This window comes from Jatropha curcas, chromosome 5 (genome assembly GCF_041381405.1).
Source record: "Jatropha curcas cultivar XTBG-Jc1 chromosome 5, XTBG_Jcur_1.0, whole genome shotgun sequence".
Lineage (NCBI taxonomy): Eukaryota > Viridiplantae > Streptophyta > Magnoliopsida > Malpighiales > Euphorbiaceae > Jatropha > Jatropha curcas.
In genome coordinates this window covers 5,645,721-5,660,060 of record NC_143155.1, presented here as the reverse complement: position 1 = coordinate 5,660,060, position 14,340 = coordinate 5,645,721, and the positions used below count along the sequence as shown (strand labels likewise).

Sequence of the window (14,340 nt, the reverse complement as noted above, 5' to 3'; positions counted from 1 at the left end):
TCTCTGTCTTGACATAAAGATACCACTTCTAGATATAGCTAAAGAGTTTTACAATTGATTTGTTAAATTTGCAAGAATATTGCTATCAAGCAGTAACCAACACTAACCAACATAAGAGTATTGAAAATATAAATATATATACATACATCTGTTTCCATACCAATTATTTAAAATGGTACAAAGTACCTGAAATAGCTACTGCGCCCAAGAAAAATATATTTTTCCTTAAACTTGAGCTCATATCGCATTAAGAACTTGGTTTATGACTTCGCATATTCATCTCAAATACTATAATTCAAGAAATCAACTAAATAATTACTGCTAGCTCAAGGAATTCAAGATTTCCTATTTAGTACCCATAATATATCCCCTGGTTTTGCACATTTTTTTTTTTATAAAAATTCATTTTATAACTCATTCAAATTGGAAACAATTCAATTCCTCCTTCCTAGGATATCGAGAACTTGACCATATAGCTAACTAGTTATTTTTAACCTAAAGAATGCTTAATTCTTCACAAGGATTTATAATAAACGCAATAATCTAACCATCCCAATATAGGAATCATTTATATACCGATTTCAAGAGCAAAAATTCAAAATTTCTATTCACATTCACCTAAACAGTAGCTAAATTTATAAATTCCTGTAATAGATCAAGTACTAGCGATAATGTTGCTGTCACAATCATGCTATATCTATTCTTAACTAAAATTCCCTTGTTCATGCTAAACTTATCCATTAACTTAGCTAATAATTTAAACTAAATTAGAGAATCAAATTTTTCCTAAAAAAATGTATGACAGTAGGAGCTAGGGTCTAGATTTATGCAATAGTTTTATTCACAATTCAAAACCTCCATCTTTGATCAAGGAATTCATAAATTAAACTGATGAATGTTGGGGATTGACTTACTCAGCTGGAAAATGTCGGAAACTTGAAGGTGAAAGCAGATGACGTCTCGAGTGAAACGGAATCGCGACTCGCTCATGATTCCCATGCTTCGCCAGAATCGGAGACGAAGAAAGAGAGGGAGAAGCTCGTCGTCGATGAAGGGGAGGACTGGAACCGTTCGGGGTGACAAGGTCGCCGGAAAGTCAGTGGAGGGAGGAAGAAGAGAGGAGGGTCGCGTGCGCTTGCCCAGGGAAGGAAAAGAAAAGAGGGGAAAAAAAAAAGAAAAAGGAAAGAAAGAAAGTATGTCAGTTTTCTAGATCATTCCGGTTCGATTCGAACCGATTTGATCTGATTCAATGATTTGGCTCAATTTGCTTGGTTTTTGAGTTTTTCGCTTGGTTTTTGAAAAATCAAATTGGTTTACGGGTCCAGTTTAGCAATAATAAAATACTAGCTGGTATAATCTCATTGGTTGAAATAAAAAATTTAGTTTTTAAATGAAAATTCTACGAAATTAAATTTTCGGGTCGTTTCACTGGTGGTGGCGACTAAAATGTATATTCACCGGGTCATAATAAGTTTATTACTTTCTGAAAAATATTTTCCTCTCTTGAAAATGGAAATTCATTTTCCTTGAAAATGTTTTAGTTTCCTTTGACTAGGAAAATATTTTTCATTCACTGATTTTCATAAGTACCCCAAACATCAAAAAATCAAAAAGAAATTTTGATGACAAGTTATTTTCCAAAATAAACAGAGCCTGATATTCACAATATTTTATATTAATTGGATTTTCCACCGAGTATTCTCATATGTTTTGGATATGAGACTAATATGAGGTTTGTGGTTACTATATCCTATAAGTGCCTTTTCCACTATTGAACTCTTGATTTTTCAAAAGTCATCCGCTAAATTTAAGCATATCTTACCACTTAAGTTGCTCTTTATGAATTTTTTTTCAATCTTTTAAATTATAAATTGAAACTAAATATGAAAAGATAATACCAATGAAGGAAAAATTAATGATAATCTAAATTGGCCAATTAGAAATATCAATATTTTTTTATCTAAAGAAACATTTTAAATGTCTCAAAAAAATTTGACAGTAAGTCTGATCAAATTTGGTAACAAAAGAAGTTAAATATATTTATACTCTGATTTTTTAGTCTTAATGTGCCTTATTTTGATATCACCTTGGAGCACTTTTTCTCTTAATTATGTGATGATAACATGCCTCTACATGCGTCGTTTTTACATGAAATACAGGATTCTCAAGTAGTTGGATTGCAGATTGATTATTATAATATATCTGTACTACAAAATATCTAGATTGAAGTAGAGCTTTCAATAATAATATCAACCTTGAATATCCTTGACTTGCCATTATCACTGCTCAATATTTTGCTTCTATACTAAAAAGTCTGCAATAAGAAACTACTCTTAAACCTATACTAAACGCATATTCTATAGTAGAGTGTCTTGTATCATAATATAATCGGCATCACAATGATCAACTACATCACATGATATATTTTTCACATACCTTAAACTCTTTGTGCCCCTTCTAATAAGTGAGTCTTCTTAAGATTCTAATAAATTGACTAACCATTATGACTACATATGATATATCAGGTCGAGTTATGGTGAGATAAATCAAACCTCCAACCAGCTTCCTATACATTATGGCAACTTTGAGATCATTGCCTTGAGCTGAGCATATCCTTGCGTTAACTTCCATCAAATAGTTATGGTCTTGCATTCAAGCATTTCAAACTTTTAGGAGATCTATTGCATACTTGTGTCCGGATAAATAAGCGTTCCTTAATTAATGGACTTAATCTGTTATCCAAGAAAATGCTTAATTCACTAAGTTCCTTCATTTGTGATGGCACTTCATTTGATGAATCTCTTGTACCTCATCCCTTATGAGGATGATACTATGGACATAAATAAGTATGATTGAAAGAGTGTGTGTGTGTGTATGTATGTATATATATCCATGCAGAACAACATTCTTAATATCCATTTGCAATAACGTCCATGAATTACTAGTTGCAAATGCTAACAAAACATGTATAGTGGTAATGTTAGCCGTTGGATTGAAAGTCTCATCAATATTTAATCCATACTATTGGGAAAATCAATAAGCTCTTGAATAAGCTTTATATCTTTTAATTGATCATAACTATAGTCTTCATTTTGTACACTCATTTACATGAAATACGTTGTATGTTTTAGGATTTGGTACTAGCTTCCACGTTCGTTTCCTTCAATATGATTGAAACTCTTATAACTTTTCTCTATTCAACTTTTGGACCACTTTGTCAAAGTTTATTGATTCATTTTCTTCAACAAGAATAACATTGGCAAATCTTGGATTTACTTTTAATATTCTTTTTCAAGCCTTAATTCTTGTTGTGTTTCATATTTATCATCAATCTCTTATTGACTTAGTCATAAATCTTTAGTGGTTCTTTAATACATTCCAGTTTGCCATAGACTTGCATCTCTTTTATGATGCTTCATTTTCTTCTTAGTCAATTGACACCATGTCTTCACGATATGAATTCGCCACCTTTCAAAACTAGCTTTTGTTATGACTTTTCATCTTTTTTTTTTGTTTTAAGTCTTGAAGAGCTACTTCTTATGGAGGCCACAAAGAAGATGCTTCATCATGCATATACGATATTCCTTGATGTATATCATAGACAGTCTATGGTTACAACATTTTCATACTTTTCTTTGACTATTATAACTCACAAAGATACACCTTATTGCTTTCTTATTAAACTTCCTACATAACTCTCCTGGTACTAACATGTAGCAAATACTACCAAAGACTTGGAAGTGACTTACAATGAATTTCATATAATATAATATTTGAAAATGTGATATATAATTGGGTCTTGCTTGAGGCAATCAATTGATAGCGCGAGCTACTATTCTCATACACTCAGCCAAAACTTCTGGACATGATAACATATAAAAATATTTATATATTTATTAGTCATTTATATTTTAACAGCAACATTTATTAAAATTTCCAGTCAACCAACATTTATTAGCTAACAATCATCAATCAGGACCATCACAAACTACCTGCTATCATAAACAGTTAAATCAATAAATCTGAATTGTGAAATTGGCAATACTCATTATTATCATATAAATTTTGATTGATTTAATATTAATGCTGTATTGCAATTTTTTAAAAATAAAGAATAAATTGCCATTTTTCAATGACTTTGATTAACTAGATTTGTGAATAGTTACTTGTTGATTAAGTAGGAATTCTTTTTATTGGAAGTTAATTTTTTTTTTTCATAATACAATTAAGAGAGATTGCCTAACTTTTGATTGAAAATTTTTCTTTAGAATCTTGACCTCTAAGCACAAATAAACAAATAAAAAGTTCTTTCCATAACTTATTAGAGAGTCTTTAGAATATATAATATATATTTTTAAAATTTGTATTGATTGTAATGTGAAAGTTGTTTTGGATAGATATTTCTTTGTCTTTCCAGAATAATAAATTGTTTGGGGTTAAATCGTTAAAAAAACTCCAAACTTTACATGTAGTTTAAATTGTACCTTAAATTCAACTTTCTTTTTCTAGTGTCCTAAACTTCAATTTTAGTTATAATAGTATCTTAATTTCAAATTGTACCCAATTTAATAAATAAAATATTATTTCCATTTGACCTGCATGGCCAGGTAACAAAAAAAAAACTAAACATTTAACAACACCCTCACTAATATTGGTTTTAGAATTTTTTTTAAATTCATAAAAAGTCAAATAGAATAATAAATTTTAGTTAGTTATAAGCATAAAATATTAGTTTAGATTTTTATTTTGCCATTAGTTAGAGTTTATTGAAATTATCCTTAAATTAGATCTCTTACAAAAATAGATTTTATCCGTATAATTTTATTTTTAGGGAATCATCATTTGTTATCATTATTATATAAATAAATAAAAAGTATTTTGTTTTTAAGATGAATATATTTATTTTTTATTTTAATATTGAAAACAATTTGAAAATAATATTTTATTTATTAAAATTGTATCCAATTTAATGAATAAAATATTATTTTTTATGTTAATATTGGGTACAATTTGAAATTAAGGTGTCATTGTAACTAAAGTTGAAGTTTAGGGTATTAGGAGAAGAAAGTTGAATTTAGGGTATAATTAAAACAACCCGCAAAACATTGAGTTTTATTTTAATGATTTAGCCTTTGTTTTATGTTAGAAAATTCCACAAGATTTTTTTTTAATTTTATGAATTGAAAAATAATAGAAATAAAGGAAAAATAAATAATAAATTATAAGCTATTAGTTTCTCTCCATATATTGATTATGTTCTTCTATCAAATTAATTCATTTTTTACTGTTAAATTTACGGAAAAAGACTAATGCCCTTTTACTAATTTTCCTCTTTCTTCATTTCCCTTCTTGTTCATTTTCTCACTCTTCACTTTTTCCCCAAAAACCAGTAATATCTATGGTTAGTTTTTGAGATTTGACTTAATTTGTGAATAATATCTTTATTTTTCAAAGTCACAATATCCTGTCTACATTGAGTTTGACCAAATTCTGTTTCATTCTCTTGTGAGGAGTATATATCATACTACAATTATAAGGTTTTATGTCAAATAAATAAATATATGCTTTTGATAAAGGAACGAGATAGTGAATTAGTGAATTAAGCCAAACATCAAGGATTATTTATTAGATTTATCAAAATAAAGGGACGAAATAGTGAATTAACAAATCTCGGGGACTAAATAATACTTTACCCTTAAAAGAAGTTTTTTTTTTTTTTTTAAATAATCTTTAAATATGCATGTTTCTATTATTTGTATAAAAAATCAAATAATAAACAATTTGAGATAAATCTAAATATTAATTATCTTTATTTTTTAAAATTTCACATAAAATATTTCTAATTATTTTTATTCACATACGCACGAAACGCGGTAATACGACTAATTAATATATGTTTATGAACTCAAAATCATCGATCAATATAAGGAGGGATATAGTATAGTTCATGTATCATCTTTCTCTATACCATATTTAATTATTTTTTTAATAAATTATAGAACTCCATCCCAATTATAATTTTAATAAATATCTATGTAAGGATTATCATATTGCAAGTGAGTGAAGAATCATGGGCTAAATTGATCCAAAATGTTAAATATGCTCCTTTGAATTATTTTACAGAAGTTCAAGAATTAAATTGTCTAAAAAGCTAAATGTGATATTTTTAATTATTTTAAGTAAAAATTATAGTGCAATCCCTATAGTTTTGTAAAATACAAATATTTTGTCCTTGTTTTTTTTAAAAATATACTAATTTTTCCCTATATTTTGCTTACGTTATACTATTAGATTCTTCTATTCAATTTTCGTATTTTTTCCGTTAAATCAATAAGAAAACACAGAAAGCAAAGGAAATATACTAAAATATTATACCAAAAAAATTATAATGTAGTCTCTATGGTTTGAAAAATACAATTAATCCGTTTTTGTGATTTTAAAAATAAAATGGGTATTTTCATTATTTTATAAGGTTTTTAGCGAAAAAGATGAAAAAATTAGATGAAGTAAACTATAAGGACATTTTCCGCTTCTTAAAAAATAGGACGGACTAATTATATTTCATAAATTAATTGTATTGTAATTTTCCTTTATTTTAAAATAAATTCTGACGCTAAATTGAGAGGCCTTGAACTTTATTCGAAGAAGAAACAGCAAACCAAATAGCCAAACCACGGACATTTGTCAATTTCTTTTGACCCGCAACTGGATCCGGAATTGACCCGACTGGCCCGAAGTTTACCTGGTTTCAGTAAAGTTTTTTTTTATCAGGACCTGTCTGAAAGTATTCGCTAGTTGCTTTGGAAATACGAAAAAGAGAGAAACAGAACATACTGATACCATGGAAGTAAAGATAGGCAAATTCTTCGAGTCCGTTGCCGACTTCATCACCGGCACCGATCAGATCCCTTGGTGCGACCGGGACATCGTTGCTGTAAGTTGTTTGCTCGTTCTCCTCAATGTTTGAGAATTATCTCTTTTTTTGTCAAATTAAATTTCTCTGTTTGGTATGAAACATATATACAGAATATAAGGTTCCAACTTATATTCTGTGAACAAGCTGTTGTTATGTTTACATTCAAACTCATCTCTCCCCGTCCCCTCTCTCTCTCTCTCTCTCTTCTCTCTCGGCATGCAAACATACAATTTTTTTTCTTTCATTTACTAATTAAGGATGTGTTTTTCGCCAAATGCCGGTGAACTACTAATCTGTAAACTTGTGTACTCATCTGGATTCTCTATTATGGTTTTATCGCCATAAAGTGTTAACAGGACTTGCAACTGATTCATATTTGCAGCTTCTCTTGACAGCACTGGCAGCCCTCTGAAATTAAGAGAGAAGCTGTATCTTCTAGCTGTTGGCTATTATAGGAGCAGCAACTATACAAAGAGCAGGAGGCTGGTGGAAGAATGTTTCAGGGTATGGCGTCCTCATTCATTAATCTATTAACTTATCATTATCAGTGGCTGCCTCCTTATAATGCATATAATTGTTTTTTGTTTTATTCAGAAAACATATGTTCTGTTTCTAGTGATTTGTGGCTACTAGGTGTCTGTACTAAGAGAAATAGTTATGAACCTTGTAAACAATTCCCATGGGGTGGTGGAGGCCCAGTTGGTAAAAAGAAACCCGCAACCCCTTGAGGTTATCCTGTACTTGGAGGAAGAGGTAAAAGAATAATAACAAATTATAGTGAATGATAATGTTACATATGAATAATAATACTATATTGTATTCTTCTATTCTACAAATATATTAAAAAATATTATATAGAAATGACACTGATTTAACCCATAAAGAAGTGAGCTATGAGTTAAATTTGTTCGATGTTAAGGCTTCATAGTCTATGTAAGATGTAAGAAGTAGGACCAAGCTCATGGGCTTCCAATTGAGCAATGTGTTGTATGTTGATACATTTTATAAAATGTATTTGCTGCAAAACCATAATTTCCCTGAATTGAGAACTCAAACTTCTGAATATAATGTTCAACTCATGCCATCATCCCATATAGTTGTATCACCGTGGCGTGGTATTTTTTTTTTTAGGCTGAACCTGAGCGGAGGCACACTACCTGAAGAAAGCAATTGAAGGCCAGATTAGAAAAGGTAACAAACAACAATCAGTCACAAATTACCCCCTCCTCCCTACCCAAATAATTATGATGATGTGTTCTATTGAAGATGAAATGGTTTTTCCTCTGCATTTGTTGTTTTTGCGCATGGTTTGATTGGTATAATTGGTATAGGCATTGCTGCTACAGCTGTGGGACTGGTTGCTGGCGGACTTGCTGCAGCTTTGGCACGAAGGTAACTGACTATGCCTTTCATTTCCTCCAGTGTACAGAAGCAGTGCACTAAGCACATCCTTGTTCTTTTGTTCTTTTGTTCTTTGCATTGTGTATATATTAAACAATGTTGGAGAGGTTGCATTTTTGCTCACAGAATTAACAGATTTCTTCTTTAAATGGTTACGAGTGCCTACTGATTCCTCTTGAGATTTTCTCTACTTGTTTTTCTTCCTTACCTTATATATATATATATATATATATATATATATATATATATATATATATATATATATATATATATATATATATACACATATACATATATCTTTGGAGAGCCCTTTAAGATTGAATTCACATATGCATATGAAAACTATGCATGCAAAGTTTTAACAAGACAGAAGTTTTGTGATGGTTGAATATATAAATTTATTTTTGAATTTTGTTACTTATGACGTTCTCGACTTCTAATTTGATCTATCAAATACTTAAACTTATGAAGTATAATTTATTAAAAACTTCAACTTACAAAATCATTCCATGAATATGCAATTTATAAAATTAGATTAATTAAACACTTATTAAATAGTTGAAAAATGTAAATTTTATTGTTTCAAGAGTTAGTTTAGATACGTGTGTAATGTCATCAAAATTTACAAATTCAATACATGATAGGTCATTTACAAAGTTCGTTAAAGTTACAAAATTTATGTACAAGGATGAATTTATATATTCGGTGGAGCATAAGTTTCATTTAGATGGTAATTTTTCTATATCATTAACAATGGTTAGAAATTATTGCCTCAGCACCCAAATTTAACTGTGAACTGGGGAAACCATCTCTGGAGATGGTTCCAAATTTTTTTTTTTTTTTTTTTAATCTTTGGCTTGAAAAAATTATTTTTTTTATTTGGCCCTCTAAATTTTTGAAATTTTTTTTGCCCCCTATGTTTGATTCCTTCTCCCTGCTCCACCATACACCTTAAGCATATAGATCATCACTATCTCAAAATATGAGGTTAGAACAACTCACCACTCTAGGATTACAAAACATCACCATAAAGATTATGTGATACAACAAAGATATATAGAACTCAAAGATAAACCAAAAGGTTTAATTTTCAGTCATAATAATTTGATTCCCTTTTCAATACATGCATGCTAATTATATTACTCAGACAACTCCCCAAGTTTATACTTAACTTTATAAATACTACAACTGATATTCATGTCTTCTAATGTGTATTACTAACTCTGTTCAAACTAAAGAAGGATAAATATAGATAAGTCCAAACACATCCCAATTACTTATTAATTACTTACTCTTGTGCTTCATCTGGCTTTAGTTAATTTGCTCCTTTGTCACCTAAACCTGCAGTAAAGAACACACTGTTTGTATAACAGTAAGTAAAAGTAGAATAACAGCTCCAATAACAGAAACTCCAGCCCACGGAGTGTTGAAATACTTCTGTTTCAAATTTGCCTTCCATTTGTGCCAAGAGGTTTTGCAATAGACATTCAACTCGTCAATTAAAATAAGAAAATAGAACTTATTTGGGAAGATAATATTTTCTTCGTCAATTTTACGAAAAAGAATTGCCAAGGCTTCATTTCCCTGCAACCCATTTTCTGCAATTCCATTTTCGACAAGTAATTCCACATCCTTTGAACCATTCACAAGCTTAGCCATCAGTGCAATATAGTCACCAACATAATTATCTAAGCAATTACATTGCTCAAAAGCTTGTAGATTTCTCAATAAACTTTCTGTACGATCACCTATTCCAAATCGAGGAATTTCCAAAATCCCATTTCTAAATTTTATGTCAAATATATTTTTGCTTGAACTCGCTCGAAACTTAACTCCAGCTTGGTAGAGCTCTGTTATACTTGGTATCACTAGCATTTTTATGTCCTGATGATGTGGCTGCAATAACTCCATTGGCTTTTGACACTTTCTTATGAAATCAAGTATATGTTTTATCTCATTAGAAGAAGAATTACGAATCTCCAAAATATAATCCGTCACCCATAAATCCCATCTATTTTTGAATAATTCGTAGACGAGCTTTAAAATAGAAATTTCTCCAACATGCAGTATATTAGATAGCATAAATAAGCCTTCAAGAACGAAAAACGGAATTTGATTCTCAAGCAACAATAAATCAAAGCTTATATCCCGAATCATCCATGGTTTGTTATATACGCGATCACTTTTATTTCGCAACTCTACAAATGAAAACCTTAATAAAATCATAATAACAAAGATCGCATCTAGCAATATCATCTTCACAAAATCGTAACTATTCAGTTTGATATTTTCAGCATAACAATTTCGTAATCTATCTTCATTTTCCCTAATAAATTTAATACTGTCCTCTAAATTTATCTCGCTCAGTTGAAGAAAATCTTGCAAGTATCTAAACTTATGTTCTTCCATTGCTTCTAGATATTTTTGGGCATGGTGAAACGGCCCAATAGAGACTACACGAGGTGTGTACGCTTTGTCGTTTAATTGGCGCAGTCGATCAGGCACTCTGTAGATGCAACATTTATCTGATAAAGGATGCAAAATTTCCAATTTGTGTCTTATTTTTGTTGCTAACTCGTTAATATTAAGCAAAACGTGACTTCTGTTTTCCATCTGTTCGAAAATGAGAAAATTACAATAATGAATAATTAAAAGAATATTAAGCAATAATTGCTTATATATCCACCAATGTAAATTTACGAGTAGTGAATTTATGAGTTGCTAGTTTTAATATTGCAGTGAGAATATTATTTTAATTTCTGTTAGGATTTATTTAGCATATACTAATTCATTATTACTAAATTTTAATAAAATTCTTATTACTTTCATTCTCTGTAAATTTATATACTAATTTTTCGTAAATTATATTTTATTTCAATCCAGATATTGCTAGTTTTATGCTGTAGAGTTTATAAGGATTATAGTGTGTAATAAAATATTATTTTAATAAATCATCGATCAGTTAATGACGGAGTCAGGAATTAAAGTTAAAGAGGCTAAAAAAATTTCAAGAGTCAAGGGGGCGAAATTGAAAAATATTACTATTTTAATAGGTAAAATAAAAAGATTTTAATATTTTATGAGTATTTTTTTAAAAAAATATTTTGTTACAGGCCACCCCTGGACTCCCTAGCTCCATCAATGGACCCAGTAAAGACAGAGGGTGAAGGGTTAAAGAGTTGACAGTTGAACCAGTATTTAGTTAAATATATATTAAATATAAAATAAAATAATTTGAAATTAATAAATTTCATCAAAAATTATGTATGTAAATTAAAATAGATTGAAAATTTTAAAATTTCTTAATTATGATAATTAAATTTCACTATAGTAATAATTTTAGCAAATAGTTAAAAATAAATATTATATTAAAATAAAATAAATAGTAAAAAATTAAATAACTATATTTATTACCTTACTAGTAATATCTGAGTGTTCAATAATTATATATATATTGACTAAATAAATAGATAATATTTTAACCTCATAAAAAAAAAAGTTAATGTTGCATTTGTTATAAATGAATTTAAAATATGAAATTCATTTGTAAATGAATTTTCATGCTTGATAATCATGTATGAAATAAATTCACAATTAAATATTCATTTGTTTCTGTTTCCTAAAATATCCTTGAAATAATAATTTCATAAAAATAAATAATAAATACTAATTATATTCATGCTATGATATATAATTTTTTATATTTTTATTAAAATAAATATATAAAATAAAAATAATATTAATAAAATTATTACATTTAATTTAGTGATAAATATATATATTTAACTTGAATCCCTTCTGAGCATAACAAAAAATATTAAAATAAAAGATGAAAAATATTAAAATAAAAAACAAAATAATAAGAAAATGTTTTTCTAAAAATAATTTTTTTTAAATGGTTTTGGTCAAGTTTGATAAAATATATAAGTTTAATAATTGAAAAAATGACCTTGAAGAAAAGACCGTAGTTTTGTCATAAATGTTTGATGAATTGGTTTTGTAGAATTCATTTGAAAATTCCACCTATTTTTATGGATTTGATGTAGTTATGTTCAATTCCATATTATTGAATTGCTAGAATTGAAATCTACATTTTATTTTTCATTCCAAACACAAAAATATGATTTCTAAATGAATTCTATAAGATTTTGTGAAATTCATTTGTTCCAAACAAGGAGTAAGAGTATTATTAAATAAAATTATTTTTATAGATAAGAGAAAAATATATAATTTGAGAAAAATAAGATTCTATAAAATAAAAAAGAAACTTAACGATATGCAATTTAAAGATCGAATAAAAATGATATAATAATTGAGAGAAAATGTAATTAATTATAATAAATATTGAAAATATATAATTTTTTAAAGTAATTTAATACAACAATTACAAGACCTAGTGGTTAGCACTTTAGTACTCTTAGCATTAGGTCATGGGCCAATATCTATAAAAAGTATTTTGAAAAAAATATATATACCAGTTAAAACAGTCAATTTTGAATAAAAGAAAATTTGAGGGTAAAACTGACTCCTCTTAATTCTCGATAACCAGTCCCATTGGGCGTTAAAACCATGATTTAGACTTTTTTTTTTTTTTAGTATTGGAGACAGAAAATTCGAAATTGGATCTATTGCTAAATCTTATATGGACTTAATAGGCTATGCCTTGGTGTGCATGATTTAGACTAATTTGAACGAGTTTTTAAGTATTTGTTAAAGAATAAAAGCTACATTTTCAAGAGTTGAGAATATGAATGAAGGATGATTTTACCACAAATAATTAGAAGTAGTTTCTAGTTATAGTATCATTAATTGGGCACCATTGATGTGGAAGACTAGAATGGATATTAATGATAATAGAATGGGTGAGTCTATGACATTCAGCATCTAAAGTTAAAGCACTTGTTTGGCTTGTAGGTTGAATAGTGACTTGCAGAAATGATGAACCACGTGATAGCTTAATATTGGTCAATGGTTCATTACTAAACTCCTTAGACCAGAAATGACAAGGTCATCCCCTATATAGGTGATCATGGGAAAATTTGTACCATAGAAGTTATTCATATGGGAAAATGTTTTTGGCCCAACTTAGGTATGGAAAATACTTACCTAGACTGGATCCATAGCCTCGTTTATAGACCAAACCAATGAAATTAAAGACTTTTATTAAAAGGGAGGTATTTCTGACCTTGCATTTGAAAAAAAAGATAAAGTCAAAAAACTTTTTAAAAAATTTTTAGTTTCATTTGTTTGGTCTATGATTGATACTTGTAAACAAAGTCTATGCAAGTTTTTTTCATTAGTTATACAGAAATGCTGAGTATGAGAGAGAATGAAAATTTGTAAAGTTATATTATTACTTTCCTTTATGGAGTTTAAATTTGTGTCTAGCACAAGTTGTGCCATTTAGAAAGACCCTAAACATGTTTATTTTATACCATAGTCTACATTTTAATTATATGAAGAAATCTAAAGTAATAAAAAAAAGTTTGTGAGAATTAAATTAATCATCAAGTTTCTTTTCGCTTTTGTTATGCATAATCTAACTAACATGTTCTTAAAGATAATAAAATGTTTGAGCTTAAAGATAATAAGTTTATATACAAGTGTGGAAGCTTCTAGCTGTAGTTTGTTGTTATTGCTACTAACAATCTAACAAATTACCCAGCTAAGCACTAACAAACAAAAAGCTCAGTATTAGCATAAATAGCTGTATAACTAAAACTCTGCGTTTCATTTGATGACATCTACTGTGTGAGATGTGCTGTCGTTTTGTTCATTCCACACCGTTTCATTAAAGCAGGTTTTATCTTCTAATAGTGGCTGAAGCTAACTTATCATTACAAATATCTTTAATCCTTAACTATTACATATAATAAACATATAAATAATTAAATTTCATTCCATAAATTAATGCATGAACTTTATAAGAAAAACCTAACTATACTCTTAATTTATAAATTGACTCAACGGATCTTCAATTTGTAAAATTATAATTATTGAATATTTCAACTTATAAAATAACA

The 14,340-nt window shown here is 28.5% G+C and overlaps 1 protein-coding gene and 1 long non-coding RNA gene across 2 annotated transcripts; one reads left to right on the top strand and one right to left on the bottom strand.

Annotated features, from left to right (window-relative positions):
• Positions 1 to 6,800: 6,800 nt before the first annotated feature.
• On the top strand, positions 6,801 to 8,496 carry LOC149496126 (uncharacterized). Its single transcript, XR_016320983.1, has 4 exons — positions 6,801 to 6,934; positions 7,299 to 7,420; positions 8,048 to 8,107; positions 8,248 to 8,496. It is a non-coding gene; the product is annotated as an uncharacterized LOC149496126 (long non-coding RNA).
• Positions 8,497 to 9,351: 855 nt separating this feature from the next.
• LOC149496125 (UPF0481 protein At3g47200-like) lies at positions 9,352 to 10,930 on the bottom strand. Its single transcript, XM_089721282.1, has one exon. It carries the CDS (start codon positions 10,928 to 10,930, stop codon positions 9,653 to 9,655), a length of 1,278 nt encoding a protein of 425 aa, XP_089577408.1. The 3' UTR covers positions 9,352 to 9,652.
• Positions 10,931 to 14,340: the final 3,410 nt, after the last annotated feature.

Coding starts and splice junctions, on each gene's coding strand:
- LOC149496125 (XM_089721282.1), bottom strand. CDS start 10,930: ATGGAAAACAGAAGTCACGTTTTGCTTAATATTAACGAGTTAGCAACA.